The sequence below is a fragment of the Pollachius pollachius genome (assembly GCF_949987615.1).
Source record: "Pollachius pollachius genome assembly, chromosome: 1".
In the NCBI taxonomy this organism is placed as follows: domain Eukaryota; kingdom Metazoa; phylum Chordata; class Actinopteri; order Gadiformes; family Gadidae; genus Pollachius; species Pollachius pollachius.
This window is the reverse complement of record NC_136934.1, coordinates 44,227,866-44,242,006: the sequence shown is the minus strand read 5'-3', so window position 1 is coordinate 44,242,006 and position 14,141 is coordinate 44,227,866. Positions and strand designations below refer to the sequence as shown.

At 44.9% G+C, this 14,141-nt stretch overlaps 2 protein-coding genes across 2 annotated transcripts in view; both read right to left on the bottom strand.

The window, feature by feature from the left end:
• The window catches only part of LOC307077011 (immunoglobulin superfamily DCC subclass member 3-like), a 15,880-nt gene extending 8,556 nt beyond the window's left edge, over window positions 1–7,324 (bottom strand). Inside the window, exons 1-7 of the mRNA XM_079738250.1 lie at window positions 7,053–7,324; window positions 2,924–2,960; window positions 2,098–2,403; window positions 1,855–1,999; window positions 1,610–1,740; window positions 1,156–1,293; window positions 897–1,055 (exon numbers count right to left, since the gene is read on the bottom strand). Of these exons, the coding sequence (XP_079594376.1) occupies window positions 897–1,055; window positions 1,156–1,293; window positions 1,610–1,740; window positions 1,855–1,999; window positions 2,098–2,329 (805 nt within the window). The 5' untranslated portion in view covers window positions 2,330–2,403; window positions 2,924–2,960; window positions 7,053–7,324. The remainder of the gene's footprint in view (window positions 1–896; window positions 1,056–1,155; window positions 1,294–1,609; window positions 1,741–1,854; window positions 2,000–2,097; window positions 2,404–2,923; window positions 2,961–7,052) is intronic.
• Window positions 7,325–9,351: 2,027 nt separating this feature from the next.
• On the bottom strand, window positions 9,352–12,861 carry LOC307075154 (thioredoxin-interacting protein-like). Its single transcript, XM_079735657.1, has 6 exons — window positions 12,425–12,861; window positions 12,178–12,253; window positions 11,949–12,096; window positions 11,335–11,694; window positions 10,613–10,960; window positions 9,352–10,483 (listed from the first exon to the last, which is right to left on the bottom strand). Exons 1-6 carry the CDS (start codon window positions 12,675–12,677, stop codon window positions 10,436–10,438), a joined length of 1,233 nt encoding a protein of 410 aa, XP_079591783.1. The 5' UTR covers window positions 12,678–12,861; the 3' UTR covers window positions 9,352–10,435.
• Between the last annotated feature and the right edge of the window lie 1,280 nt (window positions 12,862–14,141).

Sequence of the window (14,141 nt, the reverse complement as noted above, 5' to 3'; positions counted from 1 at the left end):
TCACATCACCTCACAAACTTCATAAAAATGCTGAGACTATGATGTCATATCTCTGAGTGAGGACTCTTAAATCTGTCAGCCCGTGTCAGGGACTATGAGGTCAGACAGAGACGGTCCAATCACAGAGCTCCATGGGCACGTCTGCGCCACATGTTCATTGTGATGTTGAGTGGACAGGGTCAGTCAGGGTGGGTCCTGATGAATATTCAGCAACCCTGGGAACCACGAGGTTGCAGCTACACACTAAGCTGCCTCTCTGTCTGGCTGTCCGGTCGTCAGTCGGTCTCCATCCATCCATTCATCCATCCATCCATCCATTCATCCATCCATCCATCCATCCATCCATCTATCAATCCATTTGGCTCTAACTAGGTTTCTGGTACTGGGCGCATGTGTTCTGGTTCACTGACTACGGTTCTGCGGTTCTGGGTCTCACACTTGGGTTCTGGGGAAAGACTCTTGACTAGGGTTCTTGGGTTCAGACTAGGGTTCTTGGGTTCAGACTAGGGTTCTGGGGTTCAGGATAGGGTTTTTGGGTTCCGACCAGGGTTCTGGGGTTCCGACTAGGGTTTTTGGGTTCCGACTAGGGTTCTGGGGTTAAGACTAGGGTTCTTGGGTTCAGACTAGGGTTCTAGGGTTCTGACTAGGGTTCTTGGGTTAAGACTAGGGTTCTTGGGTTCCGACTCGGGTTCTTGGTTTAAGACTAGCGTTCTGGGGTTCAGACTAGGGTTCTGGGGTTCAGACTAGGGTTCTGGGGTTCAGACTAGGATTCTTGGGTTCCGACCAGGGTTCTTGGGTTCAGACTAGGGTTCTTGGGTTCCGACCAGGGTTTTTGGGTTAAGACTAGGGTTCTGGGGTTCAGAGTAGGGTTCTGCTGTTCGGACTGCTGTTCTAACCTTGCACCACCAGGCGCCCCAGGGCTGTCCTCCGTATCCGGGTGCCGGGCCGGTTGGCCGAGCACACGTAGACCCCGGAGTGCTGCAGGGACGCATCGGAGATCATTAGGTTCCCGGTTCCCAGCACCTGGATTCCCTCCACGCCGATAGAGCGTCCGTCTGCAGAGGGTGAGACATCGAGCAGCGTTCAGGACACGAGTCCTGTAGATAGCTAAACTCAACGAGCTTCAGTACTACAGACAACCAAGGGTGTTGTTACCAAGGCGACTCCATGAGACGATGGGCCTGGGGTTGCCCGTAGCGATGCACTCCAGGATGGCTGTCTCGTGGACCGTGATGGTGAGGTTCTGTGGACCGGACAGAATGACCGGCTCCTTATAAGTCCTGGACCCTGCCGCTGTGGAGACAGACAGATGTAGCCTTGATAAGACAGACAGCTAGCACAGAGAGACAGTTGTAGCCTTCTTAAGACAGTCATGTAAAAACATGGAAAGACAGACAGGTATAGCCTCATTAAGACAGATTTGTAGGCTAGTTAAGATGGACAGTCTAGCCTCGTTAAGACAGAGAGGAAGCACAGAAAAACAGGTGTAGCCTCATTAAGACAGAGAGGTGTAGCCTCGTTAGGACTGACAGGTGTAGCCTCTTTAAGACAGAGAGGTGTAGCCTCTTTAAGACAGAGAGGTGTAGCCTCGTTAGGACTGGTGTGTTACCTGTGACAGTGAGCAGAGCCTCTCGGCTGTAGCGGATGTTAGCAATGTTGGTAGCAACGCAGCGGAATGAACCGCCATCTCCACGGCGGAGACCAGAGATCTGAAGTACCCCATGGGGCAGCAGAGTGTACCTACACACACACACAATGTACACACTCTATGATAAATATACAACGCAATATACAGTCATTATGTGCATATTCTGTGTGTGTGTGTGTGTGTGTGTGTATGTTTTTTATGTGTACCGTGTGTCCTCAGTGCTCAGGGGACTGAGGTTCTTCTCCCAGGTGATGCTGGCCTCTGGGATCCCGTTCACCTGGCAGGTGAGTCTGGTCACGCCCCCTTCATCCACCGCCACTGACTCTGGGTGGGTGAGGAACTTAGGGAGAGCTAGAGAGAGATGGAGAAATAACTTGAATAACACATATGTAAATATATATGTGTATATAATATATATATAATTCATGTATGTATCGATGTTTACTTACAGGCCAGCTGAACGCGGGCCTTGCGGCTGACTATGCGTCCGTCGCGGTTCTCCGCTGAACAGTCGTATACGCCAGCATCGCTCTCGCCGCTCTCCCGCCGTTTGGAAAACTTTTCAATGAGCAGCGTGCCGTTAGCCAGCACGCTCGCCCTCGCCCCAACAGGCACGGCCACGCCGTTCCGTCTCCATGTGACCGATATCGGCCCCTCCCCCTCCACGTGGCAATCCAGCATCAAGGGCCGGTCCCTCACAGCTATGACATCGTTCGGTTCTTTCAGGAACGCCAACTCGGAGGCTCCGCCGACAACTAGGAGAGAAGAGAGGGGAGGTTAGCTACCATAAGAGGAGGAAGAATGGCGTTGATGAAGAGGGCGGTGATGGTGGTGGTGGTGATGTTGATGGTTGGTGGTGATGGTGGTGGTGGTGGTGGTGGTGGTGGTAGTGGTGATGTGGTGGTGGTGGTGGTGGTGGTGATGGTGGTGGTGGTGGTGGTGGGGGTGATGGTGGTGATGGTGGTGGGGGTGGTGTTGGTGGTGATGGTGGTGGTGGTGGTGGTGGTGGTGGTGGTGATGTTGATGGTTGGTGGTGATGGTGGTGGTGATGGTGGTGATGGTGGTGGGGGTGGTGTTGGTGGTGGGGGTGGTGGTGGTGATGGTGGAGGTGATGGTGGAGGTGATGGTGGGGGGGATGCTGTTGATAAAGGGGATACTTATTTTGGTGTAGGTTTCAAATTGATAGTAATGCGATGAAAGGTAATAAAGTAGATTAAATTATAGTAGAGAATACTTACTAGGATGGATTGGATGAACATGAAGATGAATACTTACAAGGATGAAGTTGGTGCAGATGGTTTGATGATGAATCCTAAGATGTGATACAGATGTGATGTGATCAAAGCTCTACAATGCTTCTGTGACATCATCCACGAGGGACATTTCATACAAACCTTCTGTATTTTAAAATGAGATAGGGTGAGACGTCATGTTTAAATAAAGGTTAAAATAAAGCAGAAAATAATGAATTGTGTGTTGGGATAGGTTTGGGCTGAATTGGAGTGAGTTATAGGGACATGAGTGAGTTGGGGTGATTCATAGTGAGTTTGGGCGGGTTAACAACTTAGAGAATAAACTTGCACTTGACTTTGCATCAACATGATCGACAGCTCTTTTCATCCTCTGCATATCTCCCCCCCGTAACTACCCAGACACACAAACACACACACATGCACACACGATCACACGCACACACACACCCGCAAACCAGAAACACATTGCATCACAAAAGGAGCTTTCACACAAGAGTATGCAAACACAGCAGAAGGGCCGGGAGGAGGTGGAGGAGGAGGAGGAGGAGGAGTGCGTCTGGAGAACTTCTCCTCTTCATTATCTCCATCATCCTCTCCAGAGTTCAACAACCCCCTCCCCCTATCCAAATGACCTCTGATCTCTGAACTCTTTTCAACTTGAACTTGGGGGTGACTTTCCCAGGCCTCATCCCAGACATGCTCCCGCCTCCTCTCCTCCTCTCCCCCTCTCCTCCCATTTTAATCCTTCCACAAAAATCTGCCACAACATCCAACATCCAACATCTGCTCCTTCAGAACAATCAGCTGCGCTTCTCTCTCCGTCCATAATGCCTTTATTCTCTGTCTGTTACAAACTACACCCCAACTCTGACAAAACTAACATACCACTTTATTCTCTGTCTGTTACAAACTACACCCCAACTCTGACAAAACTAACATACCACTTTATTCTCTGTGTTATAAACTACACCCCAACTCTGACAAAACTAACATACAACTTTATGCTCTGTGTTATAAACTACACCCTAACTCTGACAAAACCAACATACCACTTTATTCTCTGTGTTATAAACTGCAACTCTCACACTTACACACCACTTTAGAGTTGTAGTGTTATAAACTACAACTCTCACACATACACAATGCTTTATTTACTCTTTGTGATAAACTACAACTCTATCAAACACCACTTAAAAACACCACTTAATTCTCTCTGCTCTAAACTACAACCAAAATAACACTTACACACCAACATATTCTCTGTTAGAAAGTACAACTCCTCCACTTTATTCCCCATCTGTTATGAACTACAACTCTAATGCTAACACACCACTTTATTATCTGTTATAAACTACAACTCTAACTATCCTAACATACCCCCTTATTCTCTGTTATAAAGTACAACTCGAAAAACACCACTTCATTCGTTCTGTGATGAACGACAATTTAACAACACTAACACAAAACTTTATTCCTTTCATGGACTCATATTTACTGCCTGCATGGCTTGACTTCATGGATTGGTCTATCCTATGTTGTCCACATATATTCTATAGAGGTTTGTGGTGTCCATCTATTTGTAACGATATGTTATGATATGTTATGATATATTAATATTATGATATGTGTCATGATATGTGTTATATTTGTTTTGGTTATGTGTTATGATATGTGTTTTATGTTATGATACGTGTTAATACAGGTTGTATGTATTTATGTGTTATGATATGGTTTAATATATGTAATATGTGTTGATGTGTTATGCTATGCATTATGATATGTGGTAAAATAGGAATATTGTGTTATGATATATGTTATAGGTATAGCCTGTTATGATATATGTTATTATAGGTATATTGTGTTATTTTATAGGTTATTATAGGTATATCCTGTTATGATACGTGTTGTGTCAATGTGTTATGCTATACGTTATGATATGTGTTAATATAGGTATATTGTGCTATGTAATACGTTATTATATGTGTTATGTGTTTATGTAATAGGATATGTGTCATTATATGTTATCTGTATATGTGTTATGATATGGGTTACTATATGTGTTATGGGTTGTATGATATGATATGTGTCATTATGTTTTTTCTGTTGATGTGCTATGATATGAGTTACTATATGTGTTATGGGTTGTATGATATGATATGTGTCATTATGTTTTTTCTGTTGATGTATTATGATATGGGTTACTATATGTGTTATGGGTTATATGATATGACATGTGTCATTATGATTTTTCTGTTGATGTGTTATGATATTGGTTACTATATGTTATGGGTTATATGATAGGATATGTGTCATTATGTTTTTTCTGTTGATGTGTTTGTATTTATGTATTCAGCTCTGCTGGCCGTGCTCTCTACTCATCTGCAGGGATTAATTTTACCATCTGGCTCCACTGAGGTCCTAGTATTGGGGGTGGGTTGGTCTTGGTGACTCCCACCCCCCGTGGGGTGTGACCCCAACCCACAGGGTCATGGGAGAGTGAGGGTGGGGGGTGGGGTCAGGGACATCTTGCATTAGGCCTCACGGAGCGCCTAATCCCCACCCTCTCAGTCCGACCCCCACCCAGCACAACTACGGTCCATTGTTGGACTTCAACTTGACCATGAATTTGTTGCTTAGTTGTGGCTCGTCAAAACTCTTCTATGTACTCTAGTGTGTTCACCCTATAGACTCTATAATGTTCACTTCCCTATACATTCTATAATGTCCACTGCCCTAAACACTCTTTAATGTTCACTACCCTATAACCCTAGTCTGATAATGTTCACCATATACGCTCTAGTTTTAAGCCAGTACACATTCTACCTTTCCCCATATACACGTTGTAGTGTTCACTGTATCCATCGAGTTTACACGCTTTACACTGTGTGTTCACTATACACTCTAGTTGACACGCTTTACACTTGGTCGAGTCCACTGTTATTGTTCCTCAACATACACACTCTCTACCCACACAATCATTCACAAGTGATGTAGGTAGAATAAGCACAGACCATTGTAAATGCCTGCATCTCGTAAGGTATTAGGAATGATGCCGTAAATAAAGGGTCAGCGCAAGGGTTGGGATGGAGCACACTCCAGAGTACTACCAGATTCTGGCTCAAAAGAGGCTATTGAACAGTAGTGTCACTCTAACATCCCCTTACCAAATTCCTATAATTATCCGACAGTATTTATTAGAAAAATAAATACATTCTATTATTTTGTCGTCCTCGACAACGGACAAACCCACACACATGGGATGGACCTAATCCTAGATTGTCTGGTATATGTTAATTAGTGTTGAGTAGTCTATGGTTCTATGGTGCGTATGTCTAAGTGATTGTGTTTTGTGTGTGTGTGTGTGTGTGTTTGTGTGTGGTGTGTGGTGTGAGTGGGGGATGTGAGTCTGTGTGTGTGTGTGTGTGTGTGTGTGTGTGTGTGTGTGTGATATTCTGAGGTCAACGGGGGTCACCTGGTTGACCTCTGGCTAGCTCGGCCGTCTGTGACCGTGACCATGGCGACCACAAACTAACCCTCAGCCTAAGCCTAGGGGGACCTGACTGCAGCTCCTACCCTGACCACAACATTAGTTTTGGGCTTTCAAAGTGTACACAAAAACAAAAAAAGTAAACATAATAGAAAAACAGCTCAGACATGTGTTGATCCGACTAGATTATAAAACTCTTATAACATAGAACAATACATACATAACTATAATACTGATGGCATATATACTAAGACTCCAAGCATTCATGGTTGAAACAAAAAGCTATCGGACTCAAACAGCCATTTCACTAGGTTCAATAGAGTCCATAAAGTTCAACAGAAAAGACCACACAGCCAAGTCTTTCTATTAATCTAATAAAATGCACAATATAGAGCATATAGGCATATTAGGATACAATTATAGCTCTTATTTGTTCATAATAATTGTAATTATTTCCAAATAATAAAACGGAAATATTAACTGAAATCCATTGATACAAATGAAACGTTTTTAGGTAATAGAAGTGCCTGTCTTTTGAAAATTTCACAAATGAAATCTGTTTGGGATAATTCAAATAGGCCAACATTAGGATTATTTATTTTAATGATGAACAATATAAAACGATGCGCATGGTAAAAACAGAAATACTTGAGAGTGGTTTTACCTGACAAGATGAAGACGGCAGAGAGCAGGTGGAGCGAGCGCATCATTGTTCAGTCCTTTTCACTAAATCCTCACAAAATCAAACTGAAATGCATTAGATCCGCAAAGGTGAATTATTGACCACACACATTTATTAATATAACGCGATATAATTCACACAAAAAAACGCAAATTCAATTCAATGAGACGTCCTTGCGGTTTGAGATGCGCTCCACTCGAGGTGGAGGTCTAGACTGACTGGAGGATCTAGGATACGGGATGGACCGCAGCTGGGGAGTGTGGGGACGCACCCCCAACCCCAACACATCCTTAACCCAACCCTTAACCCCACACCCACCCACCCACCCAAAAAACACCCCTACCCCCAAAACACCCCCTACCCAACAGACCCCTCTGGAGGGGCGGGGTGTGAACAAGCAATTGTGAACGAGCAACAGCCCCAACGCGCAGGAGTTGTGACGCAGCTGATCTTGATCACCTGGAGGGGGCGTGGTCTCATATGTAGATCTATGAGGGGTAGCTGCAGTAACTGGAGCCGGGGCCCCTGTGGTGTGGTCTATATCAGTGGTTTTCAAATTGTGAGGCGCGCCTCCCCTGGGGGGCGCCAGAGTTCCTCAGGGGGGGGCGCGACGTGAGAAAAAAAGATACCAGAAAAAGTAACGCAAAAAAAACGCAAAGACGAAGACGCCCTGTGTTCGAAATCGTTCCCTATTCACTCACTCACTATTCCCTATATAGTGTTTATGATATAGTGCACTATATAGGGAACGAACAAACGAGAATTCGGACACTACGCTGAACATTTGTAAACGTCATTTGCGTCAGTAAAGGTGCCGGGTATTTGTGTAACGCAGACAGCTGCGCCTACATCATGTAAACAAACCGGGCACCCACGAGGAAAACTAGAGGTTGTATTGATGTTGAAAGTTACATTTCCTTGATCAAGGTTTTTTTTTAAATTAATTTTGAATGTTACATTTTCTATGTTAAATCCCAAATAAATTGTTGACATTTCTATTCGTTTTCACGGTTATTCAGCTTCTTCTTCTCCGGAAAACACGACCGCATTGCATTGTGGTATACGGGAGTGTACCCCGTATACCACAATTACGCCCACTATATAGTGCATGAAATTTACCACTGAGAATTCGAACACCACTAAAAAAGGGCGAGCACCCTATAAAGTGCACTATATCCCTGATAGGGAACGATTTCGAACACAGCTACGCAAACTCATTGCTCCCGCTAAAGTTGAGGTGAGCTAAAAAGGAGGCGAAACTGGCAGTTTACAGATTAAGATGTTCAAATGTATTTTAAAAACGTTAGGCAAAAACATGCTTAGATAAAGATGTTAAAATGTGTTAAGAAATGTGTTTAAAAACGCACAAAGATGTTTAGAATGTTTCAAAAATATGATCAGAGATCTTTAAAATGTGTAAAATATGATCAGAGATGTTTAAAATGTGTAGTAGGCCTACTGTATAATGTTATATAATCTAGTTGTTTTTCAGTTGTCAGTTTCCATTTTTATTGTATTTCAGTTTTGAGTTAAGAGTAAAACTTATCTCTAAGACTCTTATCTCATTTCCTTGTCGTTTATTTTTCTGTTTCACTTTGAAGAATCCCATTCTAGTTTCGGTGTAAGGCTTGTTAACAAATCAAAAATTGGTAACAGCATTTAAGATCTACTTCCACATTTTGATAATCAAACATTAAAAAATAGAATTAACATCACGTCAATCCTTCCAGGTTGATTCTGCCCTGTTGTCCGCCCTTCAGCCTCGATCTTGAAAGCTAGAAATCTGTACTTGCGGAATGCGGTGATATCGGGTGGTTTCCGTTGGGCTGGCTGAGGATCATGACCGCAGAACCACGAGCACATGACTCAGCATGGCTGATCAGACTGAAGGTTCAGTATGCGAGAGAAGCGCTTCTTCTATTACTTCAGCCATACCTGGTTGCTTTTTTTTGACCGGGGTTGTTTGGAAATATGTGCCTCTAAAATTCAGCAAGTAGGGAACAAACTCAGTCAAGGACTGGCTATCAAATTGAAGGTGGTTGGTACAGACGGTGAAATGTTCCATGAACCGCAATCTCAGGAATGGGGAATAGATACTGTGAACATTTTATCAAGATATCGAAAACCTGTTTATATTTACCATGCAAGTATTTCATTTTAACTAACCACAATCACACTGTAGTAGTTACTTCAAAACCCTGTATAAAATAAGGACCACCGTTTAGATGTTACAATAACTACACTGGGAAGAACCCATACCAGAAACAGAAAAAACATAAAATGCAGATTCAATGAATAATTTATTATTTGTGTATCAATAATACATGACATAACAAATATGTGGTAAAAAAAGAAGCAAGATTTGTTTTATGTACATAATTGTTACATGTGAAATAATAACAACAGATGTTGACCGAACAAGAAGTCTTGAAAAGTACAGAATATAAAATCTTTTCTACCGAAAGTAGTAACATAATAGTGAACTAAAGTGCCAAACACTCAAAACTTTAAACTTTAAACGCAAGACAGCAATGGAGAGGACAAGTGTGACAGTTTCTCATCGAGAGACTGGGGGGGGGGGGGGGGGATGAGGGGATTAGAAGCGGGGTCTCGTTCTAGACTAAAGGAGGGGTCTGGTTCTAGACCAGAGGAGGGTTCTGGTTCTAGACTAAAGGAGGGGTCTGGTTCTAGACCAGAGGAGGGTTCTGGTTCTAGACTAAAGGAGGGTTCTGGTTCTAGACTAGGGGAGGGGTCTGGTTCTAGACTAAAGGAGGGTTCTGGTTCTAGACTAGGGGAGGGGTCTGGTTCTAGACTAGAGGGGTTTGGTTCTAGACTGGATGAGGGGTCTGGTTCTAGACTAGAGGAGGGGTCTAGACTAGAGGAGGGGTCTGGTTCTAGACTAGAGGAGGAGTCTGGTTCTAGACCAGAGGAGGGTTCTGGTTCTAGACTAGAGGAGGGGTCTGGTTCTAGACTAGAGGAGGGGTCTGGTTCTAGACCAGAGGAGGGTTCTGGTTCTAGACTAGAGGAGGGGTCTGGTTCTAGACTAGAGGAGGAGTCTGGTTCTAGACCAGAGGAGGGTTCTGGTTCTAGACTAGAGGAGGGGTCTGGTTCTAGACTAGAGGAGGAGTCTGGTTCTAGACTAGAGGAGGGGTCTGGTTCTAGCCTGGATGAGGGGTCAGCTGCTAGCCTGGAATGACCCGGACCTGAAGACTCCAGAACAGCCTCATGTCCTATCGGTCTCCTCCTCCTCCTTCTAGCAGCAGGAGGTGCTGCGCTCTGTCCTCATCCACTGTGACCTAAGTCAAGGAAGCTCTCCTCCTCCTGGCAGCAGGAGGTGCAGTATTCTCTCCTCCGCCTGGCGGGTTTCAGAACACCTGGATGACCTGCTGGCCAGTCGGAACGCTCTCGTCCACCTGAGCAGGTACAAGCATTATTAAATACCATTAAATGCTAGAATTAAACCACGGTCACAATGTTGGTGGTATTCATTGTAACGTCAAGCAGCCGCAGTGCCAAGAGGGGCATCATGGTTCACTTCATACCTCAGAGTAAGGGGGAGGAAGGGGGTAGGCTTGGGGCGGGGCCAGCATAAAGAGGCCGTCCTCATCCTCCTCTTCGTCGCAGTCATGAAGCAGGGGGGTGCGGGTGATGTCCCCGTCGAGGCGGGGGAGGTTGGAGTAGCTGGGCAGGTTAGGGTAGCTGCCGGGTATGTTGGCGTAGCTAGGCGGCGGGGAGGGGAAGGAGGCCCAGCTGTCTGAAGGGGCTCTCAGGGAGCTGGCCTGGCTGCTGACGCTGCTGGATCGGCTGGAGAACCCCCCGAACGGGCTGGTGCCGATCACCAGCGGCAGCTCCACCACCATCTTATCGCTGCCAGGTATGTGGACGTATACCTGTTGGGGGGGATGGCAATACTCGGGTAAACTCAGGGCTCGGATGTAGACGTATTACGTTGAGTTTACCATGGACTTTATGTTGGGTTCAATCTAGATTTGTTAAGCTGACTTAGCCGTTTAATCGAGACTTCAAAAAGGCTAGGCGGTAGAAAATAGAGTTTAAAGCTGACTAGACGGTTGAATTCAGAGTGTAAAGCTGACTTGACGGTAGAGTGTGGAGCGTAAAGCTGACTTGGCGGTTGAGCTTAGAGTGCAACGCTGGCTTGGCAGTCATATCTAGAGTGTACAGCTGACTTCCCAGAATCTAGAGCTTAAAGCTGACTTGACATTTGAATCCAGAGTGTGAAGCTGACTTCAGAGAGTGAGCTTACCATGAGGACGTAGTCCACTTTGATGATGTCACAGCCCTGGAGTGAGGGCTGTAGTTTCGGCACTCGGATGGTCCGGCCCTGCCACATGTCACACATCCCAGAGATGATGTGGTTCCCTCGGACAGACGTCAGCTTCTGCTTCAGGACTTTGACGCGACCCCCCGCCTGGTAGCTGTGCTTGGCCACGATGGCGGCCTTTGGGACCACGATTCGAGAGCAGCTGTTCTCAAACTTGGCGTTGAGACTGATCTCCTCGCCCTCGCAGAAACCTTTCCGGTCAATCCTTGCCGAGATGCTGACCTGACCGTCCGGGATGAAGAGATAGCTCAACTTCTTCTGCTTGCTGGCTGCTACCGGAGCCTGCAGAGGAGGAGAATGGGAGGGGGGGAGAAAAGATTTGGAGGAGAGGAGATTGAGGAGAGAGAAGGTATAATAATAAAAAAAATGATAGAGATGGGTGTTCAATGATACATAAATAGGGTGATAATAGATTGGATCATGTTTGGGTCGTACCAGTAGGTGTGATCATTTGATAAGATAAACATGACAGGAGATTGGATGTGATAATAGGTTAAATGTTTAAGTTGAAATAAAATATTAGGTTTGGATCGTACCAGAAGATCGGGGGTGTTGATATCCAGGGGTTCCTCAACCTCAAAACTTTTCTCACAGTGTTGTGGTGGCGCGCAAGGCCGCTCCATCACCGCACGAACGTAATAGCGCACATAGCCGAACTTGCCAGCGTATGACGACACAAGGCACCTGGTCGGGGAAGGAGTGATGTTAGCAGCCTGTCCTAACCATGGGGACCGTGAGGAGTGTGTCATTGTGTGTTATACTGACCCTGGAGCAGGCAGCTCGAAGCCAAACATGAACTCGTATTTGTTTCCTGGTCTGAGATTGAAGGAGCCATCTGGAGCTAGGCACACAAGTTCATACACGACGACTTATTACACAAATACTTCAAACGGCATACACTTTACTCATGTTATGATGAAGCCTATGTCAACGCATAAAAACAGAAATGTGGTCAATAGGTCGTTGTGTACCGCAGTGAACATCTGAACAATAACTTTTAAGTTGCCCTTACCTCTAGTCTGATGGTCCAGATGAACAACCTCTTCGTATTTCAGATAATCGATCTCCTCTCGACACTTTTGTTTTCCTTTGGCGTACTCCACTTTACCGCAGCCCACACCAAGCACCTTGAGGACGGACACTTTGGTCACCTCCGACACTTCCACCACCACGTTCCCAGCCACCTTATCCCCGCTACAGTAGAAGGCCTTGCTGGGATCGCTGAACACTACCTCGAATGTCTTTAACTTCTTCATAACCACCATCCTGACCCGCCGACCCGGGACTATTGTCAATGTTCAAAACAAGACCTATGGCCGCTGTCTTTCATCGACAAAGTGCCCCTTTAGATTGCGGGCTTGTTTGCTCTCTGTACGTTTCTTCTGAATGTAAATATTAAGTTACCGCGGAGGCTTTATACGGAAGACGGCACCGCGCGGTGTCCAGTTACTGAGCACGCAGTCAAGGAATGGACACAGCGATGATTCGGCAGTGGAGGCCTGTGATTGGCTGAAATATTTTGTTTGTGCCACTAGTAGCCAATCGTAGCCAAGAAAGCCCGCGTGGACAGCGCGTGGACAGAACCACCCTAGCCATAAATACACCACCGAACGCTGGGTGTCTATAAAAAACAGTATGCCAAGGAGGCTTATTTGTCGGAAGTCGACAGACAGGTGGTCCACAAACAAAACAACCAACGACCTTTAGTTCAGTACCCCAGTGAACCTATATTTGTTTATCAGCGTCACCGGTATAATTATTGGTTTAGTTCACTAATACAACTGTACTACTGCAGGTACCCCCGTTTAGTTCACTACCACTGGTGTCGTTCCCTAGTAGGCTACCGCTGGACATTCACCAGTATCAATGGTTTAGTCCACCAGTACCACTGGTTATATTAAGGGAAGAATGTGTATAATTTACACATCTTAAGGTTTAGTTGCTGTTTGAGTTAAATAGTGCCACTGATTAGACAGACGCATCAATGGATAGAAAAGAGGGGAATTGGACACGGAAGAGGGTTAGGAGGGGTCCGGAGGGTTGGTTTTATATGATGTCATACTTTTTATTTGTACAAAGTCATTCCAACTATGTGCTGCAAATTAATGTATGTTTTTGTCAATTAATTAAAAAATAAAATAAAAATAGTGCCCCTGATTTAGTAAAAGTTCCCCTGGTTTAAATCACTAGTATGCCTAGTAGGCAGAGTGGGGTAAAGTGAGACATTTTTTACATTTGCTCCCCTCTAAGTGAGCTAAAATGACATATCAGTAAAATGTACACATTTCCCATTAATTCAAGATGTTTCCTAGCAATGGAAATTATCAGAATGTATTCAGGACGAAGGGCAGTGAAAATATGATTGTTTTTTAAAAAGGGGTCTTATGTCTCACTTTACCCCATCTTAGGGGTAAACTGAGACAGACCAGCGGAATCAACGGGTAAAGTGAATCAGCTGGGGGTAAACTGATCCACTTACTGCATCCACTCTGAAACTACCATAACAACACATGTTGTAACAGTTAGAATCCTGACAGCTAGCTTGACAACCACACATTCCAGAACTAATTTCAGACTAGTAACAGAATCATGGGGATTGGTCAATTAAGCACTTATTTTTTTCTAAACACTTGAAAGTAACTCTGAACAAAATCAAAATCTGAGCAAACGTGGGTCTCTCCCACTCTTTCGTGTTTCCCTTGATTCTTCTAAGAAATTGTACAAGTATT